This window comes from Bufo gargarizans, chromosome 2 (assembly GCF_014858855.1).
Source record: "Bufo gargarizans isolate SCDJY-AF-19 chromosome 2, ASM1485885v1, whole genome shotgun sequence".
NCBI classification, from domain to species: Eukaryota; Metazoa; Chordata; class Amphibia; order Anura; family Bufonidae; genus Bufo; species Bufo gargarizans.
Window position 1 is genome coordinate 310871404 of NC_058081.1, and position 18249 is coordinate 310889652.

Below are 18249 nucleotides of genomic sequence, written 5' to 3' on the forward strand. Positions count from 1 at the left end.
CCAGAATTACAGCAATATGTCGAGTACATGGAAAATTTGAAATTGTTAGATGTTGAGATGCAGAAATTGAGATGCAGTGAATGTAGCTGAAAGCGAAAGTAAAAGTAAAAGCAGGTTTTACCGCGATTATTCCTAACTCGAGTTCTAACAGTGATATCTGCTGCTGATCTTGGGCTAATGCTGTCATTTAGGTCTTGTATGAAAGCCAGGTATTCTAGCTGCTACCAATCAGGAGAGATCAGCAACTAAAGTAGCCCCCTCCTCCTTTCCACTTCTGCCCGAGTCCAGCTTGGGCAGAACAGTTAAAAATATTCTACAATTTTCAAACCAGCACCTGGATCTGAATACTTTTGTAATTGCATGTAATCAAAAATTTAGCATAGCCACTGAGTTATTTGTATCTGTACAGCGCCACCTCCTGGTTTTTATTTTATTTCTCCTTCCTCCTGAGCTGTGATAGGGAGAGCATGGACACACCCCCTGAGCTGCAGCAGAAAAGACACTCCCCTTGAGCCGTCAGCATGATATAAGTGTAGCAGAACAATGAATGGGGAGATCTCTGGATCCATGTGAGGTACAGGGCTGGTTCTAGCTTTGTTAGAAAGAGATTATGATTTGGTATACGATTCCTTTTTTTTTTTTTTTTTTTACATTAGTCATGGATAACCCCTTTAAGCCCTTTTACCACAGCTCAAACGGAGCTTCAGCAAAATATCTGAAAAATCTGGTGGTAAGGGTGGTATTACATATTTTTTTTTTACTTTATTCAGCAGATTTTTCCTGTTCTTATTAGTCCCTTTAGGGAACTGAACCCAAGATCATTTGATTGCTTGTACTATAAAAAGCAATAGTTCTGTCAGAGACAGAATTTAATAGATACCCAAATATGCCACTTCTGGGGACACTCACAAGGCCCCAGGTGGTCACAACAGCTGACCAGCATCTTCCAAATATGTTCCAAGGGATGGGGCTCAGCTCACGATTCTTCTCCATACATTACTTAGTGACCAGTGACATACATTTGTGACCGCTAAGCTAACTCATAACATCTGAAAATACTGTATCTCCATATACACCCAATTTAGATTTTTCCCAAGTCTGATTCCATAAGAATCATACAGAATGAAAAATTGTGCTAAGTTCACTCGTATGCCATAGTAAGTAGCCGTTCTGTCCCTAGAAGCATTGCTGAGTGCACCATATGGTGAGATGTGGAGTCCCTGTAGCTACACAGGGACTCCGTGTGTCACCATATTGTTATACAACTCCAAAATGTGGATAAGTTGAGGTCCTTTGGAATCCAATCAAATTTAATATCTATGGACATGATTTATTGTTTTAGGCTGGCCATGGAAATGAGATTTCGGCTACCTGTCAGATACAACAATTGGTTCTCTAAGTGAACACGCAAGCCATCAGCTACTAAACATCCAGTTATGGAAGAATACCGGCCAATAACAATTCGATATTGATTAAAGAGACTGTTTGCCATCATTTGTTCAGGGTACATTCACATGGGCGTGGATCTGGTGCGGACCCTTTGACTTCAATGGGTCCACGATCTGCAAGATGCAGCAAAGAACGGGGCATCTTTTTTGGCGCAGCTGCACAGACCTGGAAGCACATGGAAGGGCTTTTGTATGCTTCTAGGTCTGTTCAGCTGCATGGCAAAGACACGTCCTTTTCCCCATGTCGAGGATCGCTGACCCATTGAAGTCGGGGTTGCGGCATGCAAACAGCCGGTGGGAATGGACCCTAACACTAAAGATGATTCTGCCATACCATTATCTCATGTCCGTGGTCAGTCTAATTATACAAAGAGTAGTTTTAGCAGAGGTGGGAGCAGACCTCTGATTAAGATGTGCTAAACTGTTTTTCACCATATCATGACAGAAACACAAGAGATCATCCACTGAATAGTTTTACAAGATCATAAACGCTACAGTACATACAGACACTCCAGGGCCGAGCGCAGGGCATGCTGGATCAGTACGATTAACACTTTCACCTTGATATTCAACCAAAATATCTGTTCTCCAGGTTTCATTACTGTTTTTCTGAAAAAAAAAAAAAAGCAAATATTTTCAGAACAAGTCCTAAACATTTTGAAAATGAAGGTAAAATGACTGGAAGCGATATACTTTGTGGATTCGCTTTAGGCTACTTTTACACTGGTGTTTTGGCTTTCCAATTGTGAAATCAGTTTTGCCCTAATGCATTCTGAATGGATATAGATCGTCTCAGAATGCACCAGTTTGCATCAGTTCAGTCTCCATTCCGCTCTGGAGGCGGACACAAAAAAACGCTGCTTGCAGTGTTTTTCTTTCCTTCCCGGGATGTGGATCCGTTTTCTCTGACACAATAGAAATGGAGTTCATGATGGATCCATCTTGGCTATATAAGACATAATACAACCAACTCCGTTCATGACGGATGCATGCGGTTGTATTATTGTAACCAAAGCGTTTTTTTGCAGATCCATGATGGATCCACAAAAAAACGCTAGTGTGAAAGTAGCCTTAAATAGGGTGATTTTCTGAAGATTCAAAATACTTGCATTCGTGTATAAGCAGGTTTTCATATGTGCCGCGCTTTTGCTGCAGTTTTTTTAAGCCAAAGCAAGGGGTGAATTATAATAAAAAAAAGTCACTGGCCTTAGTGTACTATGCGTAGACCAATGATTGACTGCATCTCTCACGGGAAGTATATGGCTAGGTCACCACTACAGCCATGGAAACACAGTAAGGCCTCTTGCACACGATTGTGTTTTTTTTTTTCTGTTTCCATTCCATTCCATTTTTGCGGATTCATTTCAATGGTTCCGCAAAAACAACAGAAGGTACTCCGTATGCCTTCCATTTCCGTTCAAAGATAGAACATGTCCTATTATTGCCCGCAAATAACAATCCTTGGCTCCATTCAAGTCAATGTTTCTGCAAAAAAACAAAAATGGAAAGCATCCATATGTCTTCTGTATCCGTTCTGATTTTGTGGAACCATCTATCGAAAATGTTAAGCCCAGCCCAATTTTTTTATGTACTTACTGTTTAAAACATTATTAGTGTCTTTTTCAGTGTTTTGCAGTCCGTTTTTCACGGATCAGTTTTTTTTTGTTTCCGTTGCGTTTCTGTTCTGTTTTTCCGTATGGCATATACAGTAATTACATAGAAAAAAATTGGTCTGGGCATAACATTTTCAATAGATGGTTCCGCAAAAACTGAACGGATACGGAAGACATACGGATGTATTTCCATATGTGTTCCATTTTGTTTTTTTGCGGACCCATTGACTTGAATGGAGCCACGGAACGTGATTTGCAGGCAATAATAGGACATGTTCTATCTTTCAACGGAACGGAATGCATACGGAGTACATTCTGTTTTTTTTGTGGACCCATTGAAATGAATGGTTCTGTATACGGAACGCAAGAAAATGGCCCGTAAACGGAAAAAAAATAAAACTGCTCGTGTGCATGAGGCCTAACACTGACCATAGGTTACAGTCCCCTTAACTGACCTCCATCATTCCTGGCCCCCCTTTACAGAGACCTACACAGCGACTGCCCCTTTAAAAGTGACTGCCACAGTACCCCACTCCCTTAACAGTGACCTCTACTGTACCCTGCTCCCTTAACAGTGACCTCACAGTACCCCGCTGCCCCTTTAATAGTGGCCTCCACAGTCTCCTCCTCCCTTAACAGTGACCTCCATAGCAGCCTTTATAGTCAATGGGCGGTCAGGAAGTGGTTAAGGCAATGATAAAATCCCCCCCATAGTATTTACTGTAAACAGTAGGACACTATGCAACAAAATTTTGATGTGAAATGGCGCATCTTAAGCCACGCCCCTTTGGGGGTGAGGTGCAGTGGATTATTCTTTTGGCTTAATTGCATCATTATGCCAGAATTCATCACAGCCACAAAAGTAAATCTGAGCCATAGTATTACAAGTGCATTGAGCATTCCTGAAGCACGTTACCCCCTTTATTAAGAGTATCACTACTACAGCATTAGTTGCCGTTTTCCAGATTTAGCTTAATACAAGAAAATGCCTCTACTTGCCAAAATGGGGAGGTATGACATCCCATCCATCTGGGTCTTATTGAGGTCATATCCGGCAATCTCCAAGATAGTTGGACCAAGATCAATGTTTGCTACAAGTGCCTAAAAGAGAAGAAATAACAGGCAGCTTACAGTCAGGTAGGAGATGCACATAAACATCATTTGGCATGGCCTTCATTTACCCCTTCAGTATCAAGCCACTTTTCACCTTAAAGGGCTTCTGTCACCCCACTAAACATTTTTTTTTTTTTTGTGTACTTATAATCCCTATACTGCGATTTATTCATACATAATTTAATTAATAATTTTGGTCCAGTAGATTCTGCTAAAAACATACTTTTATAATATGTAAATTACCTTGCTACCAGCAAGTAGGGCGGCTACTTGCTGGTAGCAGCCGCATCCTCCTATCCTAATGACGCCCCCTCCGCATGTTGATTGACAGGGTCAGCGAACGCGATTGTCCTCTGGCTAGCCCTGTCTGCTATCAAGATCTCGCGCCTGCGCCGTAACGGTATTCAGTCGGCGCAGGCGCACTGAGAGGCGGACGCTGGCATCTTCTCTTCCGGGTGTACTTGATGACGAAGTATCCATAATGGGATACTTCGATAACCCGAACTTTAGACGCCGAACTTAAAACACACGTTCGCTCAACACTATTTACCTTAAATATGAAAAATTTCAATTTCTCTGCTTTTCATTGCGGACAAGAAAAGGCATTTTCTATGAGAGTGGCGGCAATGTGGTCCGCAAAATATGGAATGCACATTGCCAGTGTCCGTGTTTAGCGGATCCACAAAACACATACGGACGTGTGAATGGACCCCAAGACCTTGATAAACCATTTTTTGGAGTGAAATGACATGTTCTAAACAAAAAAAGAAAAAAAAAAAAAAAAAAAAAAAAGGCTGATACATAAACTACAGTAACTGCCATCATAAAATATACATGTAAGGTAGGGCTGGGAGATTAATCAAATTCATCTTATTAATTCGCTTGGACAATATTTTTATTTAATTTTTTTTACAGAAACATCACATTGATTTGGCCTGCCAGCACGACTGCCTCCCTGCTTCCTCCTTCTGCACCGCCAATCTATATATGTGTAGTAACCCCTGCACTGCTAGTCTATGTATATGTAATAACCCCTATATAAATCGTCCATAGGGTTAAAAAAAAAAATAAAAATTGAGATGTTATTTTTTGGGCAAAATCGCCCAGCCCTAATATGAGGTAAATTGGACACTACCAAGTACATGATTACTTCCTATCCTTTAGTGAAATGACCTAGGTCTTCTAGATACAATTTAGTCTACGTTTGGAACACAGTTTTGTAAGTGTAAGACTATTTAAGATTCAGAACAGTTGATCTTGACACCGGATAGAATGCAGAGATAAAAAGCAGCTCTATTTTCACACTATGCTGGAGATTTATCAGAACTGGTGTCAAGTAGAACTGGCTTAGTTGCCCATAGCAACCAATCAGATTCCACCTTTTATTTTTCAGAACTCCTTTGGAAAATGAAAACTGGAATCTAATTGGTTGCTATGGAGGACCAAGCCAGTTTTTCTTTACACCAGTTCTGATAAATCTCTCCCTATGGTGCTCGATAGCAACCTGTAGCTAGTGCCTTCTGTGTCTCCACGTTTAGCTCTTTATCTAAACCTTGCACCCATACTTATACTTTTCAGAATAGTGCCAGTCACCAGCAGGTGTACACTTTACTACAACTAAAATACATTTTAATATTATACTTATTTAATTTAATTTATGCATTTATATAGCGCTGACATATTCCACAGAGCTCATCACTGACCGTCCCCAATGGGGCTCACAATCTAAGTTCCCGATCAGTATGTCTTTGGAGTGTGGGAGGAAACCCACACAAACATGGGAAGAACATACAAACTCCATGCAGATGTTGTCCTTGGTCTGATTCGAAACCAGGACCCCATCGCTAACCCCTGAGCCACTGTGATGCCTGATACAAGTAGTAATAGTAATAATGTCTGTGCAAAGAAAGAGACATACCATATTTTGTTTCTTTTTATCTTTGTTAAAGGAGTTTTCTAGGTTTTTGATACTTATAGCCTATCCTCAGTATGTCATTAGTATCAAATTGGTGAACTATGAGACCCGACACCCCACTACAGTGGATGGAGCCAGAAGCAGAAGGTCCCATGCACTGTATTGTGGACCTACCGGGTTACTGAAGCTCAGCTCCCATACAAGACAAAGCTACATAATGGACAGTCCTGCTTCCACCGTATAGTTCCCGGCGCCAGTGGCTGTCTGAAAACAACTGATGGGTGGAATACAGGGTGTCGGACCCCACTGATCTGATATTGATGACCTATCCTGAAGATAAGCCATCAATATGCAAGTACCAGAAAACCCCTTTAACCCCTTCCCGCCCAGACTATACATAAACTGCACATGTGTGAGTCTTTAAAGATGGCACGCTCTTGAGAGCGCAATAGCCATCAGGTACCTGCCAAAAGCAGACACCCAGGGCTAAATGTATGTGATTGACGAAAGCGTTGATCGCACACATTTAACCCTTCAGATGACGTGGTCAAATGTTACTATGGCATGTGGGAACTCAACAACCCGGATACGTGTGCTCCTGGGCATGCAACAGCCCCCCCTAGTGGGGATTGGGGGAGCCGGATGGTGTGTGCGGCAGTCTCAGTCCTCCTGAATGATCCAAGGCTGCTGCAGATAGGTTCCAATGGTGACCCTGCATGTTAACCCTGCATGTAGCAGGGCTCCATAGGAACATAGTGAAATGCATTAGAGTCTATGAAAGAATCAATCTAATGATTGCTTGTTCAAGTTCCCTATGGGAACTCTTGAATTTTTATAATTTACTTTTACACTTTTTAAATCACCCCGCTGTTCTCCAAAATCAAAATAAACAATAAAAAAAATAAACATCATGGGCATCTCAGCGTGCAAAAACTCCTTAACTATTAAGGCTACTTTCACACTGGCGTTTCTGGGGCTGTTTGCGAGATCTGTTTCAGGGCGCTCACATGCGGCCCAAAACGAATCAGTTTAGCCCCAATGCATTCTGAATGGATAAGGATCCGTTCAGAATGCATCAGTTTGGCTCTGTTGCGCCTCCATTCCGCTCTGGAGGCGGACACCAAAACGCTGCTTGCAGGTTCGCCTGACGATGCAGAGCCAAACGGATTCGTCCTGACTTACAATGTAAGTCAATGGGGACGGATCCGTTTTCACTGACACAATATGGTGCAATTGAAAACAGATCCGTCCCCCATTGACTTTCAATGTAAGTCAGGACAGCTCCATTTTGACAGACTTTTTTTGAAAGAATAATCCAGACGGATCTGTTCTGTTTGAAATCGCTTTTTATTAGATAAGCAAAATAGACAGATCCGTTCTGAACGGATACAAGCGTTTGCATTATCGGTGCGGATCCGTCTGTGCAGATACAAGACAGAACCGCACCGAACACAGGTGTGAAAGTAGCCTAAAATATAAAAATATTTATCCCATACAGCAACGGGAAAAAAAGTCATAATGGAATATATTTCCATTTTTGGGTCTCTTCACCTCCCCCAAAAAAGTTAACTGGTCATAAAGTCATACACACCCCAAAATGGTATCAATGAAAAATACAGATCGCCCCACAAAAAAAAATGAGCCCTCACACAGCTCTGTACCCATAACTATAAAAAATTATAGGGGTCAGAATATGGTGATTTTTTTTTTCAAGTTTTTTTTTTTCTAGTATTAAAATGCAAGAAAATTATACAAATGTGGTATTTCTGTAATCGTACGGACCTAGAGAATGAAGGTGATGAATCAGTTACAATGTATTTGTATATTTGCATCCACACATTATCCCATCTTGTGTAGGATGCCTTTGTGGTGCATGTGGTCCGCTGCCGACATCCTCCATTGTATGCATTTTTTGCTGGGGATTGCCGCTAGCAACGGATCACATGTGGAGGAATTGCTCCCCCGGTTATAAACACGCTACAGTGTTTGGGGTTTTTGAGCATTTCCTCCCATTTAGGCCACTTTATTTCAGTTATTTTAACGAATCAGATTTACTACATAGGGAACAACGTAAAAACAAAATCCATAAAACTATGGTGGGATTGAGTTTTGTTGTTGAATCCCACCCCATTTGGAATTTTTTTTCCAGCTTCCCACTACTTAGTATGTAATATTAAATGGTACCATTAGAAATTACAAACTTGTCCCACAAAAAAACCCTTATGGCTATCTGAACTGAAAAAATTAAAAAAAAGTTGTGGCCCCAGAAAGGCAGGGCGTGAAAAGTGAAAACGCAAAAACAACCCTCCAGGGGTGAAGGGGGGTCAAAGAGAAATAGACGTGCTCCAATTAAGTATGGTACACATGCACATTAAATTCACAAATGTCTATAGTACAATATGCAAAATGCCCTACATACAAAGTGTTTTTGATGCTTCTGTGGAACTTTTGGCTTATTTTTTTTTTCAAAATCCACTTTCTCTTAATTACTATTATTATTCTAGTCCTCCTAATTTACCTTGCTTGTCTGGTTAGGCTTCACCCCCGGGCCCCGAACAAGTAATGGGACTTTAATATCAAACTCATAGAGTTGCCTTTTATCGATTGGCAGGGAGAACTGCCCTGCAACACAGACAGGAAATAAATGGTATATTAGATACAATGACCCCTGCTCACAGAACATTTAGGGAATAAAGCATGTCACCTTCACAGTGGATCATATAGGGGTCAACAACTAGATTTAAAAATTGTATTTCTTATATTATCTATTACTTTACTGTATAATCCATAGCTTATCCGACGCCCGAAATGCCCCCCCCATATGCCCGGGCCCCTCACACACAATGTACATACCTCGCTACCCAGTACCAGTGTTGGTCCTTGTCCCTGCACGGCCACCGCTGCTTCTCCCCGTGTGCGGATGAAAACATCCAGAGTCGGGGGGGGGGGGGGGACAAGCCTACCTAGCATCGCGGGCGCCGGGGAGCGAGGAAAGTACATTGTGAGTGAGCGGCCCGGGCATATGGGGGATCATTTCAGTGGTTGGATAACCCCTTTTACTCAGTGGGGCAATGCATGATATACGGTAAGCCACTTTGGACAAAATTACCTGATTTCAACTAGCATTATGAATCACCTGAAAACTTTTAGTTTTAACTTTGCAAAGCTATATGAAAAAGTAGTCTGCCTCTAGCAATAGTATGACAAAATGAACAAGCATGTGGATAATTTTTATTTTATTTTTTTATTACCCACAAGTCATAAAAGATGCTGAAAGTGGTCCCCGTTCACATCTATGCATCTTTGGGCACGTCGGACTATGTTGGCCGATACTGCTTGCAGCCCTTCAGCAGTGATGCTGCAGAAGAAAAAACGTCCTGCTTTTTCCAACAAGATGGGACGACATGCCGCACCTCACTGAACTCACTGGCACTGGTTCATGAACTATTTAAGGAGGAGCGAACTGTGAGCAAGGGGTTATGGCCACCACGTTCCCCAAACTTGTCCACGAGTGATTTTTATCTGTGAGAAAATCTCAACCAGAAAGTGTTCGCTAACAATCCATATACCCTGGAGGAACTCCAGGAAAACATCAAACACTATCCGCAGCATCACTGCTGAAGAGCTGCAAGCAGCATCAGCCAACATAATTTGATGTGCCCAGCGATGCATAGACATGAATGGGGACCATGTTCAGCATCTTTTATGACTTGTGGGCAATAAAAAAAAAAAAGAAAAAACACAATGTACTTGCTCATTCATATTGTCATACTATCGCTGGAGGCGGGCTACTTTTTCATGGGCCACCCTTTATCAGATCAGCTTGAAAATTTCAGAAAATGAGCCACAATTCAGCTCGTAATAGTCTATTCTTCCATATCTAGTGTCTCATCAGTCTCATTTGGGGACACAGGCATTGACCATGGGTATAGCGGTTGCCGCTAGGAGGCGGACAATAAGCACACAAAGTGTAAGCCGCTCCCTCTTCAGCTATACCCTTCCTGCAGGAACCAAGCTAATCAGTTTTAGCTTAGTGTCTGTAGGAGGCAGACTTTCCTGTGTTGCAGGTCTGCTGATTTACGAATTTTGTCTCTTTTTTTCTAGCGGGAAGCTTCAGGCAGTCCGGGTAAAAACTGCCTGCACTCCCACCCAGGAGACCAAGGGGTCACCCAAACCCCCTGCTCGTTCCCGCTCTCTAGAAGAAAAGGAGGACCAGAGGTCCCTGTAAAAACCTCTGTCTTCCGCCAGCAAGCGCATCACCACGGCTACCACAACCCAGCGAAAGCCCCCTCTGTTTCCGGTGTAGCGTCCCTCACCAAGAGGTCGCACACAGAAGGTGGTGATCTGGTTGGAGCCAGGGGGGCAGAAGACTTAGGACAGGTGAGTAGGAGACTGCCCACAGTGCCCCCCCCCTCCAGTACCCTCTCCTCCTCCCCATGTGGTCACCCTGTACTATGGGAGCCTGGTAAATGTTTAAATAGTATCTGGTGCAGGGCTCAGGGGGCTGCTCCTGCTGTGTGGCCGCACACGCAGCGCTTCCTTGCTCTGTCCTCGTCCTCCTGAACGCGCAGGGGAGAGGGGGCGGAATTTCCTCCTGAGCGCCACTTCCTGGACGGCACGTCTGCTGGGGCAGCCGGGGCCATTATTAATTGAGGCCCTGGTTTCTGTGCGGCCTACTCCTGCAGGCTCCCCTCCCTGTTGGAAGCGAAAATCTGCCGTTGAAGCAGTGGGCACAGCGCTGCAGCTGGTGTTTGCCTCTACATGGGTGAGCAAGGCTATGGGAGAGTGGGCAAGTAATTTACGTCAGGGTCTCGACTCAGGAGTCCGCTCGGGGGAACTTGCAGATGTGGTGGTGCAGCTCTCACATTCCAGTGCATATATTTGTGAAGCATCTTTAGACGCGACCAGGTTTATGGCTCGCTCGTCAGCCCTATTGGTGGCTATTCGCCGTACCCTATGGCTCTCCTGCTGGGCGGCAGATAATGCTTCAAAGCGGACCCCGACGGCCCTCTCCTTTATCGGCAGCAGACTTTTTGGTAAGCGCCTGGATGAGATCATTTTGTATGCCACAGATGGTAAGAGCAACCATTTACCACAGAGCAGGGGGCGGTCTAATAAGGCAAAAAAGCGGAAGCCTTTTTTTATTTTCGTCCCTTTCTGAGTTTTTCCGGCCCCAAGGGAGCGTCCGATAAGTCGTCCGCAGGCCAGAAGTGCAAGCCTTCCTTTAAGCCGCGGCCTTCCTGTCAACAGGGCTCCAAAGTCCTCTAACCCTAAGAGCTCCGCTGCATGACGAGCGGTTTCCGGCGCCCTCCTTTTGGGTGAGTGTTTCGGCATGTTTGGCTGGCTCACATCTCAGATGCGTGGGTGAGGGAGGTCATTGCAGAGGACTTCAAGTCCTCCCCTCCGCCCCGTTTTTTTTCAGTCGTCGGCTGCAGATTATTTTTTTCTGGCAATTCACACGCTGCTGCAGCTCCGGTTCCTGCGCAAGACCGTTTCTAGGGGTTTTACTCCAATCTCTTTGTGGTTCCCAAAAAAGAGGGGACGGTCTGTCCCATTCTGGACCTCAAGGCGCGCGCAACAGTTTCCTTTGAGTCTGCGGATTCCGGATGGAGTCACTGAGTTCGGTCAATGCGTCCATGGAACTGGGGGAGTACCTGTCCTCCATAGACATCAAGGACGCTTATCTTCACGTCCCCATATGCATCAGTCAACAGAGGTTTCTCCGGTTCGCAGTGGGTCCATTTCACTACCAGTTTGTGGCCCTCCCGTTCGGCCTGGCCACGGCTCCCAGGGTCTGTACGTTTGTTCTGGCGGCAGTCATGCTCCATGCCAGGGGATCATGGCGATCCCTTACTTAGACGACATCCTGGTGAAGGGTCCGTCATTCCAAGGGACGGCAGATAGCCTGAGCATAGTCTTGGACACCCTGGAGCACTTTGGATGGATCGTGAACAGACAGAAGTCTTGTATTTATCCATCGCAGCGATTGACTTATCTGGACATGGTACTGGACACTTGTCAGGCCAAGGTGTTCTTGCGTCCGGAAAAACTATCCGCTCTCCATCTTCAGATTCGCTCATTTTTTGTGGCAAGCTCCGATTCCCATTTGTCGCTGCATGCGGGATCTGGGTACATGGTTTCTGCCTTTGAAGCAGTTCCCTATGCTCAGTTCTACACAGAGCACTTCAGAGAGCAATTCTGTCCAGCTGGGATCGCTCCCCAGATTCCTTGGATCGGCCAATGAGTCACCTTGCCCCAGTGCACCGGGCCCTCAGATGGTGGATGGCCTCTCCGATGTTGACATCTGGGCGTTCATTTCTCCGGGGGTTGGAGGGTGTTAACGGACGCAAGCCTCAGGGGAAGGCGCATGCTGCGCCCCCTTCCGTCATCCATTGGATCTTAATCTAGTGCTCAATGCTCTCCAATCTTCTCCGGTTATGCCTTTGCAGCAGGTCTCGCTGCGCTTCCTGTCTTATAAGGTGTCTTTTTTTGGTTTCAATTACTTCTATCCGTAGAGTGTCGGAACTCGCAGCTCTGTCATGTCGGTCGCCCTTCCTGATCCTCCATCAGGATAAGGTGGTCCTTCGCCATGTGCAGTCCTTTTTGCCGAAGGTGGTGTCGACATTCCATCTAAATGAGAAGATTATTCTTCCTACATTTTGTCCGGACCAGTCTCATCCTCGAGAACAGTTGCTCCATACTCTGGGATAGATACGCACCAGATCCAGACGGCATCTTTCAGACGCTTCTCTAGTTAAGACCCCCCTCAGGGACTGCTCTGGAACATCCCATGGTCAATGCTTGTGTCCCCCAATGAGACGGATGAGAAAACTTGATTTTTGTACTTACCATAAAATCTGTTTCTCTTCCGTTCATTGGGGGACACAGCTCCCACCCAGTTTTTTGTTTATGGGCCTTTTCGGGCCTGTGTGGTTCTGGGTTTGCACATAGGAATATCACACTATGTCTGGCTTCTCCTACTGCTTTTGCACTAAACTGATTAGCTTGGTCCCTGCAGGAAGGGTATAGCTGAAGAGGGAAGAGCTTACACTTTGTGTGCCTAGTGTCTGCCTAATAGCGGCAACAGCTATACTCATGGTCAATGCCTGTGTCCCCCAATGAACGGAAGAGAAACAAATTTTAAGGTAAGTACAAAAATCTAGTTTTTGTATTGGATCACTGGAATTTCTAGACTACCATTAGCTGGACTGCCGAGATTATTTTATTAGTATTATTCCAATCCCCTTTTACAATTCCAGTATGAGAGACCAACGTGACAGAACTGATTAGGTTACCTGTGTGGTATCCATTGTCAGATGTGAAGAAAATAAAGGTGTTATCCAGTTCTCCACGGGCCTGAAGTTGCTTTAGGAGTTTCTCCACCAGGTCATCTACAGAGAGCAGAGTTTGCCACCTGTTCAGAGCAACAAAATGAAATGACAGTGATCCTTCAGGTTACAATATTAATTAGTTCCAAGACAGCCATTGTATTTTAAAACCATTGTAACCTGAATTAATAAATCTATGGAAAACTAGTAATTGGTTCCAAAGCTTCAAAAGCTCATCCCAAGATCAGAGAAAAAAAAGATTTATGAAACATAATACAAAAAGACAATTCCTTAAATATAAAATTCATACAACAGTAATAGATGCTTGAAGCCGTCTATGATGAGGGCAGGAGCTTCTTCCATCACCTGGTGTCTAAAGGAGCAGCTCATCCTGGTACAGACAGAGGGCAGTACTCGACATGTAGTACCGCACTGTACTGTAAAGATCTACTAGCCACCAATACAACTGTTTTACCATAGAAATGGCCATATTGATTCGTTGGATCCGAGTCATTGTACGTTGAGTCTAGTTTCAACATATGATGGCCTAGGAAAAACTACTGTAAGTTCCTGAGGCCATTATACCTTGAGGGACCACTGTACAGATATGGCTCGGTAAATAGCAGTGAGCCAAATGCAGATCCTGTTGTGGCCATATGGTGTACGGGCACCCTTAATAGTACCTGTGAATCATCAATTACCTATTCCAATCAAAATGCGTGAAAGATTGGAAAGTGCATAAAGTATTACAACTGATAAAGGGTAATAGAGGGTAATCAAGAACCACAGTTTTTACATTTGGTTCGCTCATTTCAGGTGAACAAGTTTCCTGGACCTCGGCTAAATGTAAAAAAAATAATATTATATTATTTTACATCATATAGAAGCTGTACAATGAGTTTTTGACATTTCTGTCAGTTCTCTCCTCATGACAAAAAATAAATAAAAATTAGGCAAGGCCATACTATAATAGCCTACCTCTTGCGAAAAGCATTGTCCAGGAACTGTATGGAAGTATTAGACATAGGGGTCTTGGCTTGTCGTATTAGCCAGTGTTTATCCTGGAAAAGATTAGATCAGATTTTTTTCATTAAAAGCAAAATAGAAAATTTCCACTTCATATGGTACATAGACAAGTAAAGGGCCCTTTACAAGGGCCGAGAATCTGCAAGAAAATCAATAACGAGCGTTCATAGGAACGTTCCTTAGCGATTATCTGGCGGTGTAAAAGTCCCGCCAATTACCCGATGAACTAGCAAAACGATCGTTCACAGAGGAATAGATTATTCATGCGGACACAAAAATCGCTGCATTTCCTCACCATACTGTGGAGGAGATCGCTGCATGTAATAGCAGCAGTTTCCTCTGCTGATGCTTCCTTACCGACAATCTGCTGCTGTATGGTCACGTGTAAAGGGACCTTTAGATATCGGATTGGTTTCGTAGGGTACAACCCCACACTGCCAGGTCCATTGAAAATCTGCACCAAATTAAATGGATTTTGTTGTGGTTGTGCGAGATCCACAACAGATCCATACCGTATCAAGTTATGTAAGAATATATTACTGAAGACTGTTGATTACCATTTCTAAATCCCATCCACTTTGGGGTCACTATAAGAGCGGCTGCACATGGTGCAGATTTACGTGCAGAAAATCTGCATGAAATCCGCCCCAAAACACATACAAAAAAAAAAAAAAACAAAAAAAAAACGCACATAAATCCAAACTATTTAGGGTCCATTAACACGTCCGTAGTGTATTGCGTATCCGCAATACACTCGGCCGGCACCCCAATAGAACTGCCTATTTTTGTCCACAATTGCGGACAAGAATAGGACATGTTCTATTTTTTTCCGGTGCCACGGACCGGAAGATCAGGGTCCGCAGCCGTTATGCAGAATTGCGGAACGGATGCGGACCCATTCTACGGACGTGTGAATGGACCCTTATTGCGTTTTTTGGCACGTATTTGATGCTGATTTTTCACCCTTCCTTTGAAAACTGAGATCCGCACAAGAAAAAATGTAACAATTGACATGCTGCAGATTTTAAAATCCACACAGCAGGTCAGTTTCTGCACACAAGAAAAAAAGCATAGTGTACATGAGATTTTTCTTCTGGTACTGTACCACGCTCCATTTTTTTAGCACGAAAATCCATGTGGGAAAAAACACATGTAATCCACGTTGTGTGCAGCCACCCTAAATGCTGCAAGAGTTTCCACAGCATATTATTGTCACAGTTTGCTTTCTTATGCCACCAATCCATGTGGGACACTGACAGCACCCCTATCATTCACTTACGGTATTTAAAAGAACGCCAGCAAAATAATCATTCAATATATGGCAACCACACCTGCAGCCAATCTCCAACCAAAACCTGCATCATGAAAATACTTGTGGATCTGGCCTCCTGTGCTAGCTCAGCGACCCTTGGAATGTAAAAGTCAGAGATATAGATGCATAAAGGACAGTCAAAACATTATTCCTGGCCTCCTGTTCATGGGTCCCATGCTCCCGTTGACACAAACCTTGCCATGCACATTGAAATTGCTGTTCCTAGGTGCAGTGACATCATGGAAAGAGCCTTCATATTGAGGAGCAGCTGTCCACGGAGAGTGCGGGGCTGGAGTGGCAATCATCATGAAGAAAGGTTCATTATTTGATTTGTAGTTTAGAAAATCCAAGGAGATATTGGCCTAGTAATAAAGAAACATAATACAAAAATGTATATAATGCAACATCTAAATGTTTATATCCTCAAACGACCTACATGGTGGTCAGCTCTTTAACCAATACCATCACATTACCGATGGAGCCTCCATAGCGGTTTCAGTCGTATTGAGGGTGTTTTCACATACAAGTTTTTGCTAGTGTTTTTCTGCACTTTGTTTTTAGAGGCAACAGACCTTTCCATTCTACTGTACGAAACTGCTGGAGAAAGCCGAATACAAGTGATCAGCTATCTCTGGCAGCCCTACCGCTGTCCCAATCAAATGGGGGCGATGGGCCTTGTTCTCATGATTGGGGCCCCAACGATCAGACACATCCCTTATCCTGTGGAGATAAGTTATCTTAATGGGACAACCCCTTTGATTTGTAATAAAACTAATGAAAAGGCATTAATTCTCACCAAGACATCCGTCAGGTAATCCACACTGTAGTTTTGGCCATAATTCCGCGCCCGTCCATTTTCTGATAGGGTATAGTTGTAGTACTTTGAATTTTTTTCCTAGGGGAACAGAAAAAGAATAAAAACACTATGTATTAAAGAGGTCCTCCTGCTATCTTAGGCTACTTTCACGCTCACTTTTGGTGCGGATCCTTCATGGATCTGCACAGACTGATCCGTTTAGATAATACAACCGCATGCATCCGTTCAGAACGGATCAGTTTGTATTATCTTTAACATTAGCCAAAACTGATCCGTCTTGAACACCATTGAAAGTCAATGGAGGACGGATCAGTTTTCTATTATGCCATATTTGTAAGTGAAAATGGATCCGTCCCCATTGACTTACATTGTGTGCCAGGACGGATCCGTTTGGCTCAGTTTCGTCAGATGGACACCAAAACGCTGCAAGCAGCGTTTTGGTGTCCGCCTCCAAAGCGGAATAGAGGCGGAACGGAACCAAACTGATGCATTCTGAATGGAAAAGGATCTGCTCAGAATGTATTAGGACAAAACTGATCCGTTTTGAACCACTTGTGAGAGCCCTGAACAGATCTCACAAACAGAAACCAAAACGCCAGTGTGAAAGTAGCCTAAAGTACGTGCGTCCTCTGAAGAGCTGGTCTATGAGTAGTCATATAAGTGGCACCTTAACCACAGCAATCTACACCTCCCAGCAGGCACACCCATACAGTTTGGCTTCATTCCAACGGAGTTTCTGTTCACCCAATGTATGGGCCATATAAGCCTAGAATTACATGAAATCCAACTACGTACACATGGTGCAGACTAATGACCAGACCAGTGCAACCTGCTGCCATACTGTAAATGAATTCATTATACATAGTTCTGTAGTATTCACTAATGACCCATCTCAGCAATGTATCTTCCCCTCTCCTACAAAGATTTGTCTTGTGATTTGAAATCTCATGGCAACCCAGATATTAAGCACAGTTTTCAATGTGAATGCATTAGGGTACTTTCACACTTGCGTTTTTCTTTTCCGGCATAGGGGCTCTATACCGGAAAAGAACTGATCAGGCATATCCCCATGCATTCTGAATGGAGAGTAATCCATTCAGTTTGCATCAGGATGTCTTCAGTTCAGTCGTTTTGACTGATCAGGCAAAAGAGAAAACCGCAGCATGCTACGGTTTTCTCTCCGGCGAAAAAAACTGAAGACTTGCCTGAACGCCGGATCCGGCATTTTTTCCCATAGGAATGTATTAGCGCCGGATCCGGCATTCAGAATACTGGAATGCTGGATCAGTCGTTCCGGCATGCGCAGATCGGTAAAAATGAGAAAAATGTACAAGACGGATCCGTCGGTCCGCATGACAAGCGGACAGACGGATCCGTCCTTGCAATGCATTTGTGAGACGGATCCGCATCCGGATCCGTCTCACAAATGCTTTCAGTCAGCGGCAAATCGGCGGCCAGTTCCGACGACGGAACTGCCCGCCGGATCACACTGCCGCAAGTGTGAAAGTAGCCTTAGCTGAATAGCCACTACCGAAATTTAAAGAAAATGCACCCGGATTCTAATGCGAATGCAGTATGCCACATTTAGTATGCGTCTTAGACACTTTTCCTGCTGCGTCTGGCAAGAGACGTGGTCTATGAAGGATGGGTGTGGCTTGTTGAGAAAGGATGTGGTTC

At 43.9% G+C, this 18249-nt stretch overlaps 1 protein-coding gene across 1 annotated transcript in view; it reads right to left on the reverse strand.

The window, feature by feature from the left end:
- Positions 1 to 18249, reverse strand: part of GNS (glucosamine (N-acetyl)-6-sulfatase) — a 41978-nt gene that overhangs the window by 7725 nt on the left and 16004 nt on the right. The window contains exons 5-11 of the mRNA XM_044280485.1: positions 16552 to 16650; positions 15950 to 16117; positions 14396 to 14478; positions 13385 to 13503; positions 8608 to 8711; positions 4061 to 4162; positions 1953 to 2057 (exon numbers count right to left, since the gene is read on the reverse strand). Coding sequence (XP_044136420.1) covers positions 1953 to 2057; positions 4061 to 4162; positions 8608 to 8711; positions 13385 to 13503; positions 14396 to 14478; positions 15950 to 16117; positions 16552 to 16650 — 780 coding nt within the window. The remainder of the gene's footprint in view (positions 1 to 1952; positions 2058 to 4060; positions 4163 to 8607; positions 8712 to 13384; positions 13504 to 14395; positions 14479 to 15949; positions 16118 to 16551; positions 16651 to 18249) is intronic.